The sequence below is a fragment of the Agrilus planipennis genome, unplaced genomic scaffold, assembly GCF_000699045.2.
Source record: "Agrilus planipennis isolate EAB-ADULT unplaced genomic scaffold, Apla_2.0 scaffold21, whole genome shotgun sequence".
NCBI classification, from domain to species: domain Eukaryota; kingdom Metazoa; phylum Arthropoda; class Insecta; order Coleoptera; family Buprestidae; genus Agrilus; species Agrilus planipennis.
Genome location: NW_020439030.1, coordinates 1074222 through 1086928, shown reverse-complemented (window position 1 = coordinate 1086928; position 12707 = coordinate 1074222). Strand labels below are relative to the sequence as shown.

Genomic DNA, 12707 nt, shown 5'->3' with positions numbered 1-12707 from the left:
AAGTAATTGTAAGTACTCTCCTGATAATTATGTCATGTACATACGATGTCAGCTCGATATAAAAATAATGTAAAAAAATATGCATTTGCGAATATAAATAAGTTTTTGTAGAACAAATAAAGAAATTCAGTAGCATTTGAACTATAAAGATGCTTAAAAATCTGCATACTTAAATAAATATAAATTAATATTACACAAAGATGTGTCTAGAACTGAGTCTGTTAACGTACATGCTTCCTATGAAAGTAATTTCGAGTTTGACTTATTTCTTATAAATCATCTAAGTAGTCCAGTAAAATTAGGTTTTAATTTTAATTTTTAGAACAGAAGCCCGTTTTAAATGTAAAGTAACTGGACTAATTGGAGTTTCGTAAGAAATTGACTCAAATAGATGCATAAATTTTATTTAATTTAATAACGTTTACTTAATTTTAATTTAATGACAATATAGCACTGTCTCCCATAAGATTTCATTATAACTACGAACAATAAATAATACAGTTATTTTTCTACTTCGATTAAAGATGAGAATCCTTAAAAATGGAAAAGAAAAAGTATTCTGTTTGGAAACGAGATCCAATTGAAGCGATGCCTCGATAGCTACAGCAAGATTTTCTACTTTAATTTGTTTCAAGTTCAACAGTTCCTTTTCGAAGTTTTAGTTTTTGGATTATTTTTTCGTTTATGGATTCCTTTTTAGGCCCCAGACTACTGAAAATTCTAGACATTTAAATTCTAGATTACTTTTGTAATTCGTCAATTTCACCTTTTTCATCGAGTAAGAAAAATACCTACAGCAATTGAAAAAGGGTTCCATTGCTACAAAAGAGATAATCAAGGTTAAAGGTTACTTAAAATTATATACAAAGGATGTGGAAGCCTTTATCAACTTACAAAGATCCATCCTGACAAAATAACCTTTGAAACAAACTTTGTGACCGCTTACATAACTTCCTTAGATCCGCTTTGTAACATAATACTAAAGTCATTTTGGTAGTCATTGGCCTTATCCGTCTTCTAGTTAATTTAATTTAATATCAGGGTCATAGACATGAAGATACATGGTTTACCTACGTATACTTCGGAAGGTAAATTTCAATCTAATGTATTTCTTTGCCAAAAATGCAAGCGGTTTTAAAAAGATAATGAATGGAAAATATAATGTTCTTAAATGCACAAAAAATCTCAATGAATTTATGTATTTTTCTTTTATTTCTCTTATACCCGAGTCCCATCCCATAATAGCTATTAAATACGTGTAAGTAGTATGACAAAATATCGAAATTGATTTAAGGAATGAATGATATGAACATGAGAACTATTCAGCCAGAAAAAACCGTTTTATTCTGCAATTGCCTTGATTAAGGATACTAGAAATATATAAATGAAATTGCTTTTTAAACGCAACATTAATGTTCCCATCATCTTTTTCAATTCCTGTTGCAAATGTAAAATTCGTACTGGAACTCAATTTATTGTTAGGGAATTGTTCCTTTTTATAACAAATAAAAAGATATTAATAAAAGCATTTACTGTTTGTCGCTATTGTTAACGAAAGAAGTAGGTATTCGTTAATTTATTTTTAACATTTTTATATTTATTATAATGAAGCATAGCTATCCAACATTGAAAGACAATATTTGGCTTCCTATGACAGATCAGTACTGTATGAAAATAAAGTAAAACTAAAATACTGGTATGCAAGGGAAGAAAAAGTAGGGAAAGAGCGAATATAAAGATAGGAGACGAAAAATTAGAAGAAGTGGCTGATTTTAGATACCTAGGAAGTCAGATAAGTGAGGATGGAAGGAGTAGTAGGGATATAAAGCAGAGGATAGCGCAGGGTCGTGTCGCCTTTAATAAAAAGAAGTCACTTCTATGCTCGCGAACGGTTAATTTAGAAATTCGAAAAAGGTTGTTAAAGGTGTATGTTTGGAGCACGGCGTTGTACGGGTGCGAAACATGGACAGTGGGAGCGGCGGAAAAGAAAAGGTTAGAAGCGTTCGAAATGTGGTGTTATAGGCGGATGATGAGGATATCGTGGGTAGAAAAGGTTAGAAATGAAGAGGTATTGGAAAGAATAGGAGAACAGAGGACTCTATGGAAGTCAATAAAAAATAGGCGAGATAGGTTGGTAGGACACCTTCTCAGGCATGAAGGTCTAGTCAGAGACATATTAGAGGCAGAAACAGGAGTTAGGAGGGGTAGAGGTAGACCTAGATTAGATTACTGTTCGCAAATAGTTAAGGATGTGGGCTGTTCTAGTTTTAGGGAAATGCGAAGTTTAGCTCAGGATAGGAAAGAGTGGAGGTACGTGTCCAACCAGTCTTAGGGCTGACGACCTTATGATGATGATGATGACATCTTGTTTGTATACGGGTTAGTGAATTTATTGTTCCAGTAATAAATAATAAAATAAAAGATTTACAATTTCAACTTTATAATCCAAAACCTGCAAAATTAAACTGAACCGACTATATTTTACATACATTTACACTGACAGCTAGTACTAGCAGAAAACTATGTAAATTGTATATACATATTTTATGGTAGCGTATCTGTTTAGACTGAAATATCAATTTCAGAATTTTCAGTTCATGCCTAATTGGGAAACTAGATCTTTTATTATGCTCTAAATCATACATCAACCACACTTTCTCAAAGTTTCTTGTAGGAACGAGGTAAAAGACACTATATACCCACGTAAAGGCATTAATTAATTAATTGATCACTGCCAACATTAATAATAATTTGGGAAGTCACTGTGCAATACTTTTGTTAAGGTTCTTTGTATATTTAGTAAGCAACAAGCTGAGGAATATATCTCAAGAGAGTTGCAATTATGTTATGCTGGTAGGTACATAAATTATGAGAAGCTAAAACAACCCGGGGACTGCTTGGCATTTCACATTCAATTAGATCACCAGCCGTTTTCACAGGGTGTCGACGCTCAAATATTAATGAATATCTTTCAAGCGTATAATTTTAAACGCTTAACCCTAAAAGATTAGAAGCTGAAATTAAGTTGAAATCTAACTATTCTAGACGAATACCTATCATCGGTGACCGAAATTAGACCAATTGTATTACTTTTCTTTAAAATAAGTAAACAAAAAGATATTGTATCAGCCGGGGATGGAACCCAGATCACCCGCGTGTCAAAACAAAATTTATTCTACTCCTGGACTACCGGTACAATTCTTTTGGTGGTTTCTGTAGTGTCTACGTGAGTAATAATCAATTATTGTACTTAAAAAATCCCTAGCCACGGATAATGTTCTTGATTATAGGGTGGACGCGGCAAAAAATAAAATCAGGATGTCAAAATTACTGTGAAAAGGGTTACAAATGTTGAGGTATAAGAAAGAGCAGGAGAACAGACGGAAATGGATAAGAAATAAGAAAGATAGGTTAGTAGAACGCCTCATCAAACATGAAGGGCTAGTTAGAGGCATATTAGAAGCAGAAACAGGAGTTGAGAAGGGTAGATTAAGACTGTCTTGAGTTGAAAATGGTAACACGTGTGCGCGTTTATTGAAGGTAGTAGACAGTCCAAGGTGTTCAGAAATAGTAGAGGGTATTTGTAACGGCGCGGTTAGGAGTAGGTATCCCTATCGGTTGTCTTACTACTTTTTGGAAATGACCATGGAAGTGTACTCGGGAGACCATTTTGCTTTTAGCGTATGCGTCTATTGTCGCAATGGTGATCCGATGATGATCCATGACAAAATTTAATGTACGGAATACACCGAAGGACGTTATCATCAGAAAATGTATTCGAATAATCGAGAATATCGGTTCGACTGCAAAAATTCACAAACCAGGTTGCCCGCACTCTGTTCGAACCCAACAAACAATTGAAGAAGTGAGAGTGTCAGTGCGTGAAAATCCATCTCAATCAGTTCGCAAACGCAGTCAATATGACATGAAAAGATCGTCGTTACAGAAGATTCTGAAGCAAGATTTACATCGTACAGCCTACAAAATTCAGTTAGTTCAAAAACTGAACGTTACCGATTATCCTCTCCGACTGAATTTTGCAAACGAAATGCTTCATCGCTTTCCCACGCTTGAAAACATTCTGTTTAGTGACGAAGCGAACTTTCACTTAAATGGTCATATAAACAAACATAACTGTCGCTACTGGGCCAAAGAAAAACCAAGACATAAACTTGAACAACCATTACACAGTTCAAAAGTTATTGCGTGGGCTGCCATGTCTGGCGAAGGCATCATTGGACCGTCTTTTTGTGAAGACCGGCGAGGGCGAACACTTACTTTAAACAGTAACCCGTATTGTGACATGTTATGAAACTTTGGTTAACCAACTGCAAGAGTTTGGTAGTTTTTTTCAACAAGAAGGGGCCCCTTGCCACATCTGAAATCAATTGCTTGCGGTTGACAATAAACTTTTTCCTGAAAAAATGATCTCTCGTCGAGACACCATCAACTGGCCTCCGATCTCACACTACCTGATTATTTTTTATGAGGATACCTTAAAGGGAAGGTGTATGAAAAAAAAACACTATCTCTACTGGAACTGAAGCACAATATCCACACTGATATGGCCGCCGTTTCCAGAGAGATGTGTAGACGCTTGGCGGTTAATTTNACAAACAATTGAAGAAGTGAGAGTGTCAGTGCGTGAAAATCCATCTCAATCAGTTCGCAAACGCAGTCAATATGACATGAAAAGATCGTCGTTACAGAAGATTCTGAAGCAAGATTTACATCGTACAGCCTACAAAATTCAGTTAGTTCAAAAACTGAATGTTACCGATTATCCTCTCCGACTGAATTTTGCAAATGAAATGCTTCATCGCTTTCCCACGCTTGAAAACATTCTGTTTAGTGACGAAGTGAACTTTCACTTAAATGGCCACGTAAACAAACAGAACTGTCGCTACTGGGCCAAAGAAAATTCAACACATAAACATGAACAACCATTACACAGTTCAAAAGTTATTGCGTGGGCTGCCATGTCTGGTGAAGGCATCATCGGACCTTCTTTTTGTGAAGACCGGCGAGGACGAACACTTACTTTAAACAGTAACCGGTATTGTGACATGTTATGAAACTTTTGTTTCACAACTGCAAGAGTTTGGTGGTTTTTATGTAGACATATTTTTTCAACAAGAAGGGGCCACTTGCCACATCTGAAATCAATTACTTGCGGTTGACAATAAACTTTTTCCTGAAAAAATGATCTCTCGTCGAGTCACCATCAACTGGCCTCCGATCTCACACTACCTGATTATTTTTTATGAGGATACCTTAAAGGGAAGGTGTATGCAAAAAAAACACTATCTCTACTGGAACTGAAGCACAATATCCACACTGATATGGCCGCCGTTTCCAGAGAGATGTGTAGACGCTTGGCGGTTAATTTCTGTTTTCGGTCGAAGGAGTGCCAGCAGCGCGGAGGTCAACATTTGGACAACATCATTTTTGACACTTAATTTTCCAAAATTTTATGTAAAAATTAACAAAAAAGATTTGTTTTTCTGATATTATTTGCAGTAACTCCTCTTAGTTTAATTAAGCACTAATAGTTGTTGACTACGGTGACGCTTCCGACATATTCATAGTTTATGAGGCTGAGTACGAAGTGTTCTCACAATTGTCTTAACACGTCAGAGTTTTTCAGAAATTACAGTTTTTGGCATTTGAGTGATCAACTAAAAGGCCGACTATAGCCAAGGGTAATCATTTATGACTTATCTGTTGTTGCTCACTAAAATCTAGCCTCAGAATTGAAATATCTTAACCTCAGAATCCGAATGATACTTCGAAATTGTAACGTACTAGAGCATTTGTTAAAACAGATTTGAGCTTGCCGACGGAAACTCCAATTTGGTTTTAGAAAAACTTAAACCCGTTTGAATAGCGGCATATCCTAATTTTATAGTTAAGCAAGCCACACTGACATCATATGGGCACTGAAGTCATGATATTTTAAAATTTTAATGGGTTAGGGCAGTTCTGAAACCAGATTTCAATAATTCAGTCACAAAGGATAGGTACCTCGAAAATTACTACTCTCCTGAATATTTTTTTCAATCACCTATTTTGTTTGTGGTATTTTTCATTCATAAAAACGTAAAAAATACAAATTCGTATGTGTAAAACATACTTAGTAGATATGGCTGTCATCATCATCATCATAAGGTTGTCAGTCCTAAGACTGGTTGGACACGTACCTCCACTCTTTCCTATCCTGAGCTAAACTTCGCATTTCCCTAGAACTAGAACAACCCACTTGCTTAACTATTTGCGAACAGTAATCTAATCTAGGTCTACCTCTATCCCTCCTAACTCCCGTTTCTGCCTCTAATATGTCTCTGACTAGACCTTCATGCCTGAGAAAACAACTTATNGAACACGGGTACGTTTTTCATATCAAACAAGATAATCTAAAAATTAAAACAAAAGATTTACAGTGAATGTGCGATCTTTCTATTTTGTCTCCTTTGATTTGAAATAATAAATCTTTCAATATAAAATTTGATTAATGTAAAATAATTTAATGATATAAAAACGCTATAGTAATGACAACAATTTGGGCGCGAAAGACGACGATACTTCCACCTCATTTCAACACGAATTCTAGTTAAAAACAAAACGAGTAAGAAAAAGGAATTAAATGAATGACAACGTTGACTATTAATCCTTAATAATTTAGAGAAGCAACTGTGATCAATTTTTTAAATAGAAATTCATCTCGCTTTTTGCATGTAATGTGTCAAGTAATAGGACTATGAATTCTAAACGTCTGCAATTTAATTAAAAGCCTGGCAAAAAGTTTCGAAGGTCAGCAATTAGTTCACTCAACTAAATTAGCAGAAGTTTAAGAAATAGGAGAGCCACTCATACATGATTCGTAAAGTCGCTAAAATTGTATAATAATTCATTATGTTATCTTTCAAGTTCAACATAATTTTAAGACTTCATTGTTTGTAAAATGAATTTTGAGATGAATATGATGTTTATAACAAAACTGATAACTTACCCGTGCGTTCTTCAACTTCATCATTGCTGAATGCACCAAATCCCTTCACTTTCTCTGAATGACCTACAAGAAAAAAAATCGAATAATAGTAGAATATAATATAAAATAATCAATATCTAAACTTACCATCGTCATTTGTTGAAAGTGTATTCGGTTGCTTCGAAGTTGATACACCTGTAATTAATTCATGGAATTATTTCAATAATAGGACATCTTCTGAGACATGAAGGGAGATCAGCTTAAAAATATAAGCTTTTATGTACACCTTCTCACTGTAATCCCGGCTAATTTAAATAGAAGGTTCTACATAATTGTAGAAATGGAAAGGGCGACAAACTTAGGCTTCGCCTTGGGTGACAGAAATTCACGCTACATAAAGACATATACTTACCTTCAAATTTTTGTTAATAAAATTTGGTAAAGTTGATAAGCTTCTTTTTGCTTTAATTGATAATAATAAATATATACACATATTTACCCGTAAAAACTCTGACAAAACTTGACTGACTAGATTATTCTCTCAACTGTTAGTTCTTATGTTTTCAAGTTCTTCCTTTAATGTTTTCCGCCATGTTATGACTTTCACGAATACAATTAAAGATTGCTGCTTTCAAGATAATAGTTAAACATCAGCCGTCTCAGGAAAGAGAAGGTTATTTACTTCTGTTTCCAGATTAATTGTTACGAAGTGTCGTACTTTCTTTAGCCCTTCATTAGCGTAAACATAACTTCGGGTTAGCTAAGGGTCAAAAGTTTTCACAGTTTCGTTGTTCTCGTCGTGAATGTGAACAACTCACCCAGCTTAAGTTTTGTTCAGACTACAACCATTTGTGTTCAAAGTATCATTATTTTATGTTCATAAAAAGCATGACAGTACTTCTACAGCATGATCATTTTTACGTATATTATCAGGTAATGTTTTTCAACCATGAAGAAAACTTTCTTACAAAAATCCTTCTTTCATATGTATGAAGGATTTCTACCGTGAAATATTGGGATTATCCACTTAGAAGAGGGTGAAATACAGGATATAACATAAAAAAAGCTTCGTTATCTTTATACTTAATTATCATTTTATATTAAATAATAATAATGAACTAAATATTACTTGTTTAAATACAATTTACAAAAGTTGCAGTTTTACAAAAACGTACACATAGTTCAGATCTATAATCAATATCAATGAAATGGAAGCCCATCCAGTTCAATAAAAGAAGAGCTTCTAAGAGACCTTTAAAATTACATGATACAATCTAGTACCTCGACTTATTTTGACAATCGCATCCACAATGGTTACAGTTTTGTTCGTTGATTGTATTAGCAGTTTCATAATTTGGAGGGGCAAATAGTTCGTACGGGGGAGGAGGTAACACTTCCTCTACTTTAACAGAAATCTGTGGAGATTCATTAGTGACACGTTGCGTCCTACGTGATTTCATGTAGTTTCTCAAACATTTGAGGGTAACATAGATTAGAAGGAATACACCTATCGCAATTGAAATGTAACCGAAGTTGTTAAAAAAAGTGACATCTACCTCTGCAAATAAAAATATATATTCAGTATTGAATTAACATTGCAGAAGTTACACAAACACAAATTGATGGTTTTCCACAAAAATGTCAAGTTTAAAAATGTTTTTATTTCTTCAATGAAGTACTTGTACTTATAGTTGAACATCATTACTTTAAATTAGAAAGAGGAGACTGTGGTAAATGTTAATTAAAAATTAAAAGGAATACTCACCCCTAATTACCACAAATAATTTTATTTTATTATTTAGTCTCGCGTTGATAACGCCCACGAATGAAACACGTGTCCGCTCAAATAAAATTATCTGTGGTAATTAGGGGTGAGTATTCCTTTTAATTTTTAATCATTACTTTAACTGTTTTATTAGAATAATAGCAAAATGTAAATTAGTCCACACGTCTGTTATGGACTGTGAAATCTCAAAATCAAAATAAATTTTTTTTTCAATGAAGTACTTTTAATATAGTTGAACGTCATCATTTTTACTATTTTATTAGAATCTCTAACAATAAGAACATTTAAATTAGTCCACACATCTACTATGGACTATAAAATCTCAAAATAAAAATAATTGTAGATTCAAAAAAAGTTTGAAACGTTTATCAGTTTTTAACAGAGTTGAACAAATTAATATGAACAGATAATAAGGTGCATACAAAATTGATTGTAATGATTGTGATGCTACAGAGCTGTATTATAAAGACCAAGCTGGACGAAGTTTATACATTTAGCCAAAAGAATATAAAAATCAAAAATAAATAGCAAATGTTCTGTGTTATTGTTACACTACGTTTTCAAGTTGCTTCACAATTTTCGTACCCGGAATATGTTACCGGAAATGTATGATATCTACAATTCCTAGAAAATATATACAATTCCGAGGCTATTTAGGAAATGTATAAAATATTGTTTCAAAAATTTTTTATTACACACATATCCCGGAAAATGTATACATTTCCTAGTAATCGTATGAAATTCCAATATTGTACTACGAAATGCATAAAAGTAATGCCTTCTGTGAATAAAATGAATACCCTCCTCTCGCTGGGCTACATTTTCGATTATTATTTAGGAAATGTATAGATTTCCTAGGAAATGTGTCTAATTTATTTCACACATTTCCACGCGATTTTAGGAATTATGTACATTTCCTAGGAATTGTATATAATGACGAATTACACACACATTTCCGTTAACATATCTACTTTATTTAATAAAATAAATACGTTTATTGAACTACGCAATAAGAAGATAACAAGAGAGAACACGGGTACGTTTTTCATATCAAACAAGATAATCTAAAAATTAAAACAAAAGATTTACAGTGAATGTGCGATCTTTCTATTTTGTCTCCTTTGATTTGAAATAATAAATCTTTCAATATAAAATTTGATTAATGTAAAATAATTTAATGATATAAAAACGCTATAGTAATGACAACAATTTGGGCGCGAAAGACGACGATACTTCCACCTCATTTCAACACGAATTCTAGTTAAAAACAAAACGAGTAAGAAAAAGGAATTAAATGAATGACAACGTTGACTATTAATCCTTAATAATTTAGAGAAGCAACTGTGATCAATTTTTTAAATAGAAATTCATCTCGCTTTTTGCATGTAATGTGTCAAGTAATAGGACTATGAATTCTAAACGTCTGCAATTTAATTAAAAGCCTGGCAAAAAGTTTCGAAGGTCAGCAATTAGTTCACTCAACTAAATTAGCAGAAGTTTAAGAAATAGGAGAGCCACTCATACATGATTCGTAAAGTCGCTAAAATTGTATAATAATTCATTATGTTATCTTTCAAGTTCAACATAATTTTAAGACTTCATTGTTTGTAAAATGAATTTTGAGATGAATATGATGTTTATAACAAAACTGATAACTTACCCGTGCGTTCTTCAACTTCATCATTGCTGAATGCACCAAATCCCTTCACTTTCTCTGAATGACCTACAAGAAAAAAAATCGAATAATAGTAGAATATAATATAAAATAATCAATATCTAAACTTACCATCGTCATTTGTTGAAAGTGTATTCGGTTGCTTCGAAGTTGATACACCTGTAATTAATTCATGGAATTATTTCAATAATAGGACATCTTCTGAGACATGAAGGGAGAGTCCAATCCGTCTTCGAACGTAAGACCTTCTGATATGATGATTTAATTTACGCAATTCTAAATAGTACATTTGTTTAAATAACAAGAAAACAATAACAACCCATGCTAACTGATTGTAATTGAATTTTTATTTAAAAGGTAGTACAAAATAAAAATGATGCTGCAAGTTTTAATATTGTACTAGATTTCTGCCAAATGCAAACATAAAAAAGTTAAAAAGGGATGCATACAAGATAAGAAAAGAAAATAAAAGAAGGCAGCACGTCACAAAATGAAATTTTTATAGTTTGTTTTTTATTTTCCTTTTATAACAAAATTTGAAAACTATTAAAAAAATTTNGGGCCAGTCCGGCCCTGAAAAAAGCAAATGCAAGTCCAACGTTTCTGAACAGGATCATTTGCATTATATTTATTAATTATATTAAAAAGTGTAAACACAGGTTTGACGTTAAATTTTTCTATAACCGGAAGTTATAAAACAGAGAAACATACCTTTGATATTGACTATTATGTGGATTATCCAATAAAAAACAAAAACTATTTCAAACGTCATTTCTTCCAGCTGGAGATTAAACGATTTCAAATTCTAGAACTACTTTAAAATAAAAACCGCTAAACGTTTATATACCTACATGTTGATTAAAAAAGGTGTAGTAGATAAGATCACATTATCGTTAATTTTTCAGTCTGATTTACCAATCATTGATGTTATTTTTAAAATAGTATCAGAATCATCAAAACAGGAAATATACGTAACATACAAATAAGAGAAAATATTTTGGTGCTCGTTACTTTAAAAATAAATTTATTTCGAAACAAAACAGTAGTAAATCCTTACGAATATCAAAAATAATTCGCTAGTACTAAAAATCAATAAGTGTGCATTTCTAAATATATCTTTCTCAAATCCATATCATTGATAAATGGTTTAATTGCTCGACTGAAGTTGAATTCTATAGAGAGTGACAGAATAAATTGGTGGTTTCAAGACACATCTTACATTAAGTTGTAATAAATTGATTGATCTCTAATAAAATTAATAAATAAATAGACAGTTTCAGATATTGCAGTAATAATATACTGGTGTAATTGACATATGTTTCGGGATAGTCCATCATCTACTGCAACAAACACGCCTACTAAAATTACAAATTTTCCAAACAGTTTGATAGGTAAGAATTGAATAACTAATAAGAACTTTTGTCTACGTATTTGCTGCACCTTCACGTGGACTTTCCTAATTATTGATTACATACAAGTGCAGGCTGATAAATTCGGTCTACGGTACTTAGCGATGAGTTATCATCTCGTTATTAATAACACAAGTTGTGAGACTCCTTGTTAGTATAAATTACACGAATTTTCTTTATTAAGTTCATTATCATTTTATCCCTGGAACAGGCAACAACACTATGTCAACAGAAATGGAAATTCTTGCAATTTGGAGCACCGCGCTGTGATTAAATTCCTTGTTAAAAAAGGAAATACGTCGTAAGAAATTTTTAAAGGGATGTCGTCGATTCTTCAGGATTCTGCACCTTCGTATACGATGGGCTCGGCTATTTCAATCTGTGAAGACGACTCTCGCTTGGGCCGCCCAGCCACGATCCTGACCAGAAGGCGGAAAAATTAGTACTGGTTGATCGTGGAATTAAATTATGGCAAATAGCAGAAGAACTACACATTACAAATAACGAATTGGTGAGATTTTACATGGACGTTTCCATATGAAAAAAATTAGTGTACGTTGGATTTTGAAATTAGATTATTTGAAGTTGTGTCAGAATCCAGACCTGGCTCCCAATGACGTGAAGTTTGCCTTGGTCGGCGATTCGCTTTTCTCCACCTTTGTTTCCTACGAACATCAATTCCGTGTGCTTAAGAAGTTGTTAAGTAATGTTTCGATTTATACGTTGTTAATTTCTGAACTGTTTAACTATGGCTTTGAGTGAAGGTAAAACAGATACAGATACTCATTTCCTTCCGTATAGACAGTTTTAAGGTACTTTCTAGGTGCAGATTTCACTGATCCGCTGGTA

At 33.0% G+C, this 12707-nt stretch overlaps 2 protein-coding genes across 2 annotated transcripts in view; one reads left to right on the top strand and one right to left on the bottom strand.

The window, feature by feature from the left end:
• LOC108740637 (head-specific guanylate cyclase) overlaps positions 1-12707 on the top strand; it is a 209841-nt gene that overhangs the window by 72834 nt on the left and 124300 nt on the right. The gene's annotated exons all lie outside the window — the stretch shown is intronic.
• Positions 8100-11264, bottom strand: LOC108740678. Its single transcript, XM_018475087.2, has 4 exons — positions 11161-11264; positions 10561-10608; positions 10435-10497; positions 8100-8546 (listed from the first exon to the last, which is right to left on the bottom strand). Exons 1-4 carry the CDS (start codon positions 11219-11221, stop codon positions 8263-8265), a joined length of 456 nt encoding a protein of 151 aa, XP_018330589.1. The 5' UTR covers positions 11222-11264; the 3' UTR covers positions 8100-8262.

Bases quoted from the DNA above. Each gene is read 5' to 3' on its own strand.
- LOC108740678 (XM_018475087.2), bottom strand. From the start codon at position 11,221: ATGACGTTTGAAATAGTTTTTGTTTTTTATTGGATAATCCACATAATA. The intron at 10,609-11,160 runs GTATGTTTCTCT...AATTAATTACAG, and splicing joins CATAATAGTCAATATCAAAG to GTGTATCAACTTCGAAGCAA. The intron at 8,547-10,434 runs GTAAGTTATCAG...TTTTATTTGCAG, and splicing joins TGAAGTTGAAGAACGCACGG to AGGTAGATGTCACTTTTTTT.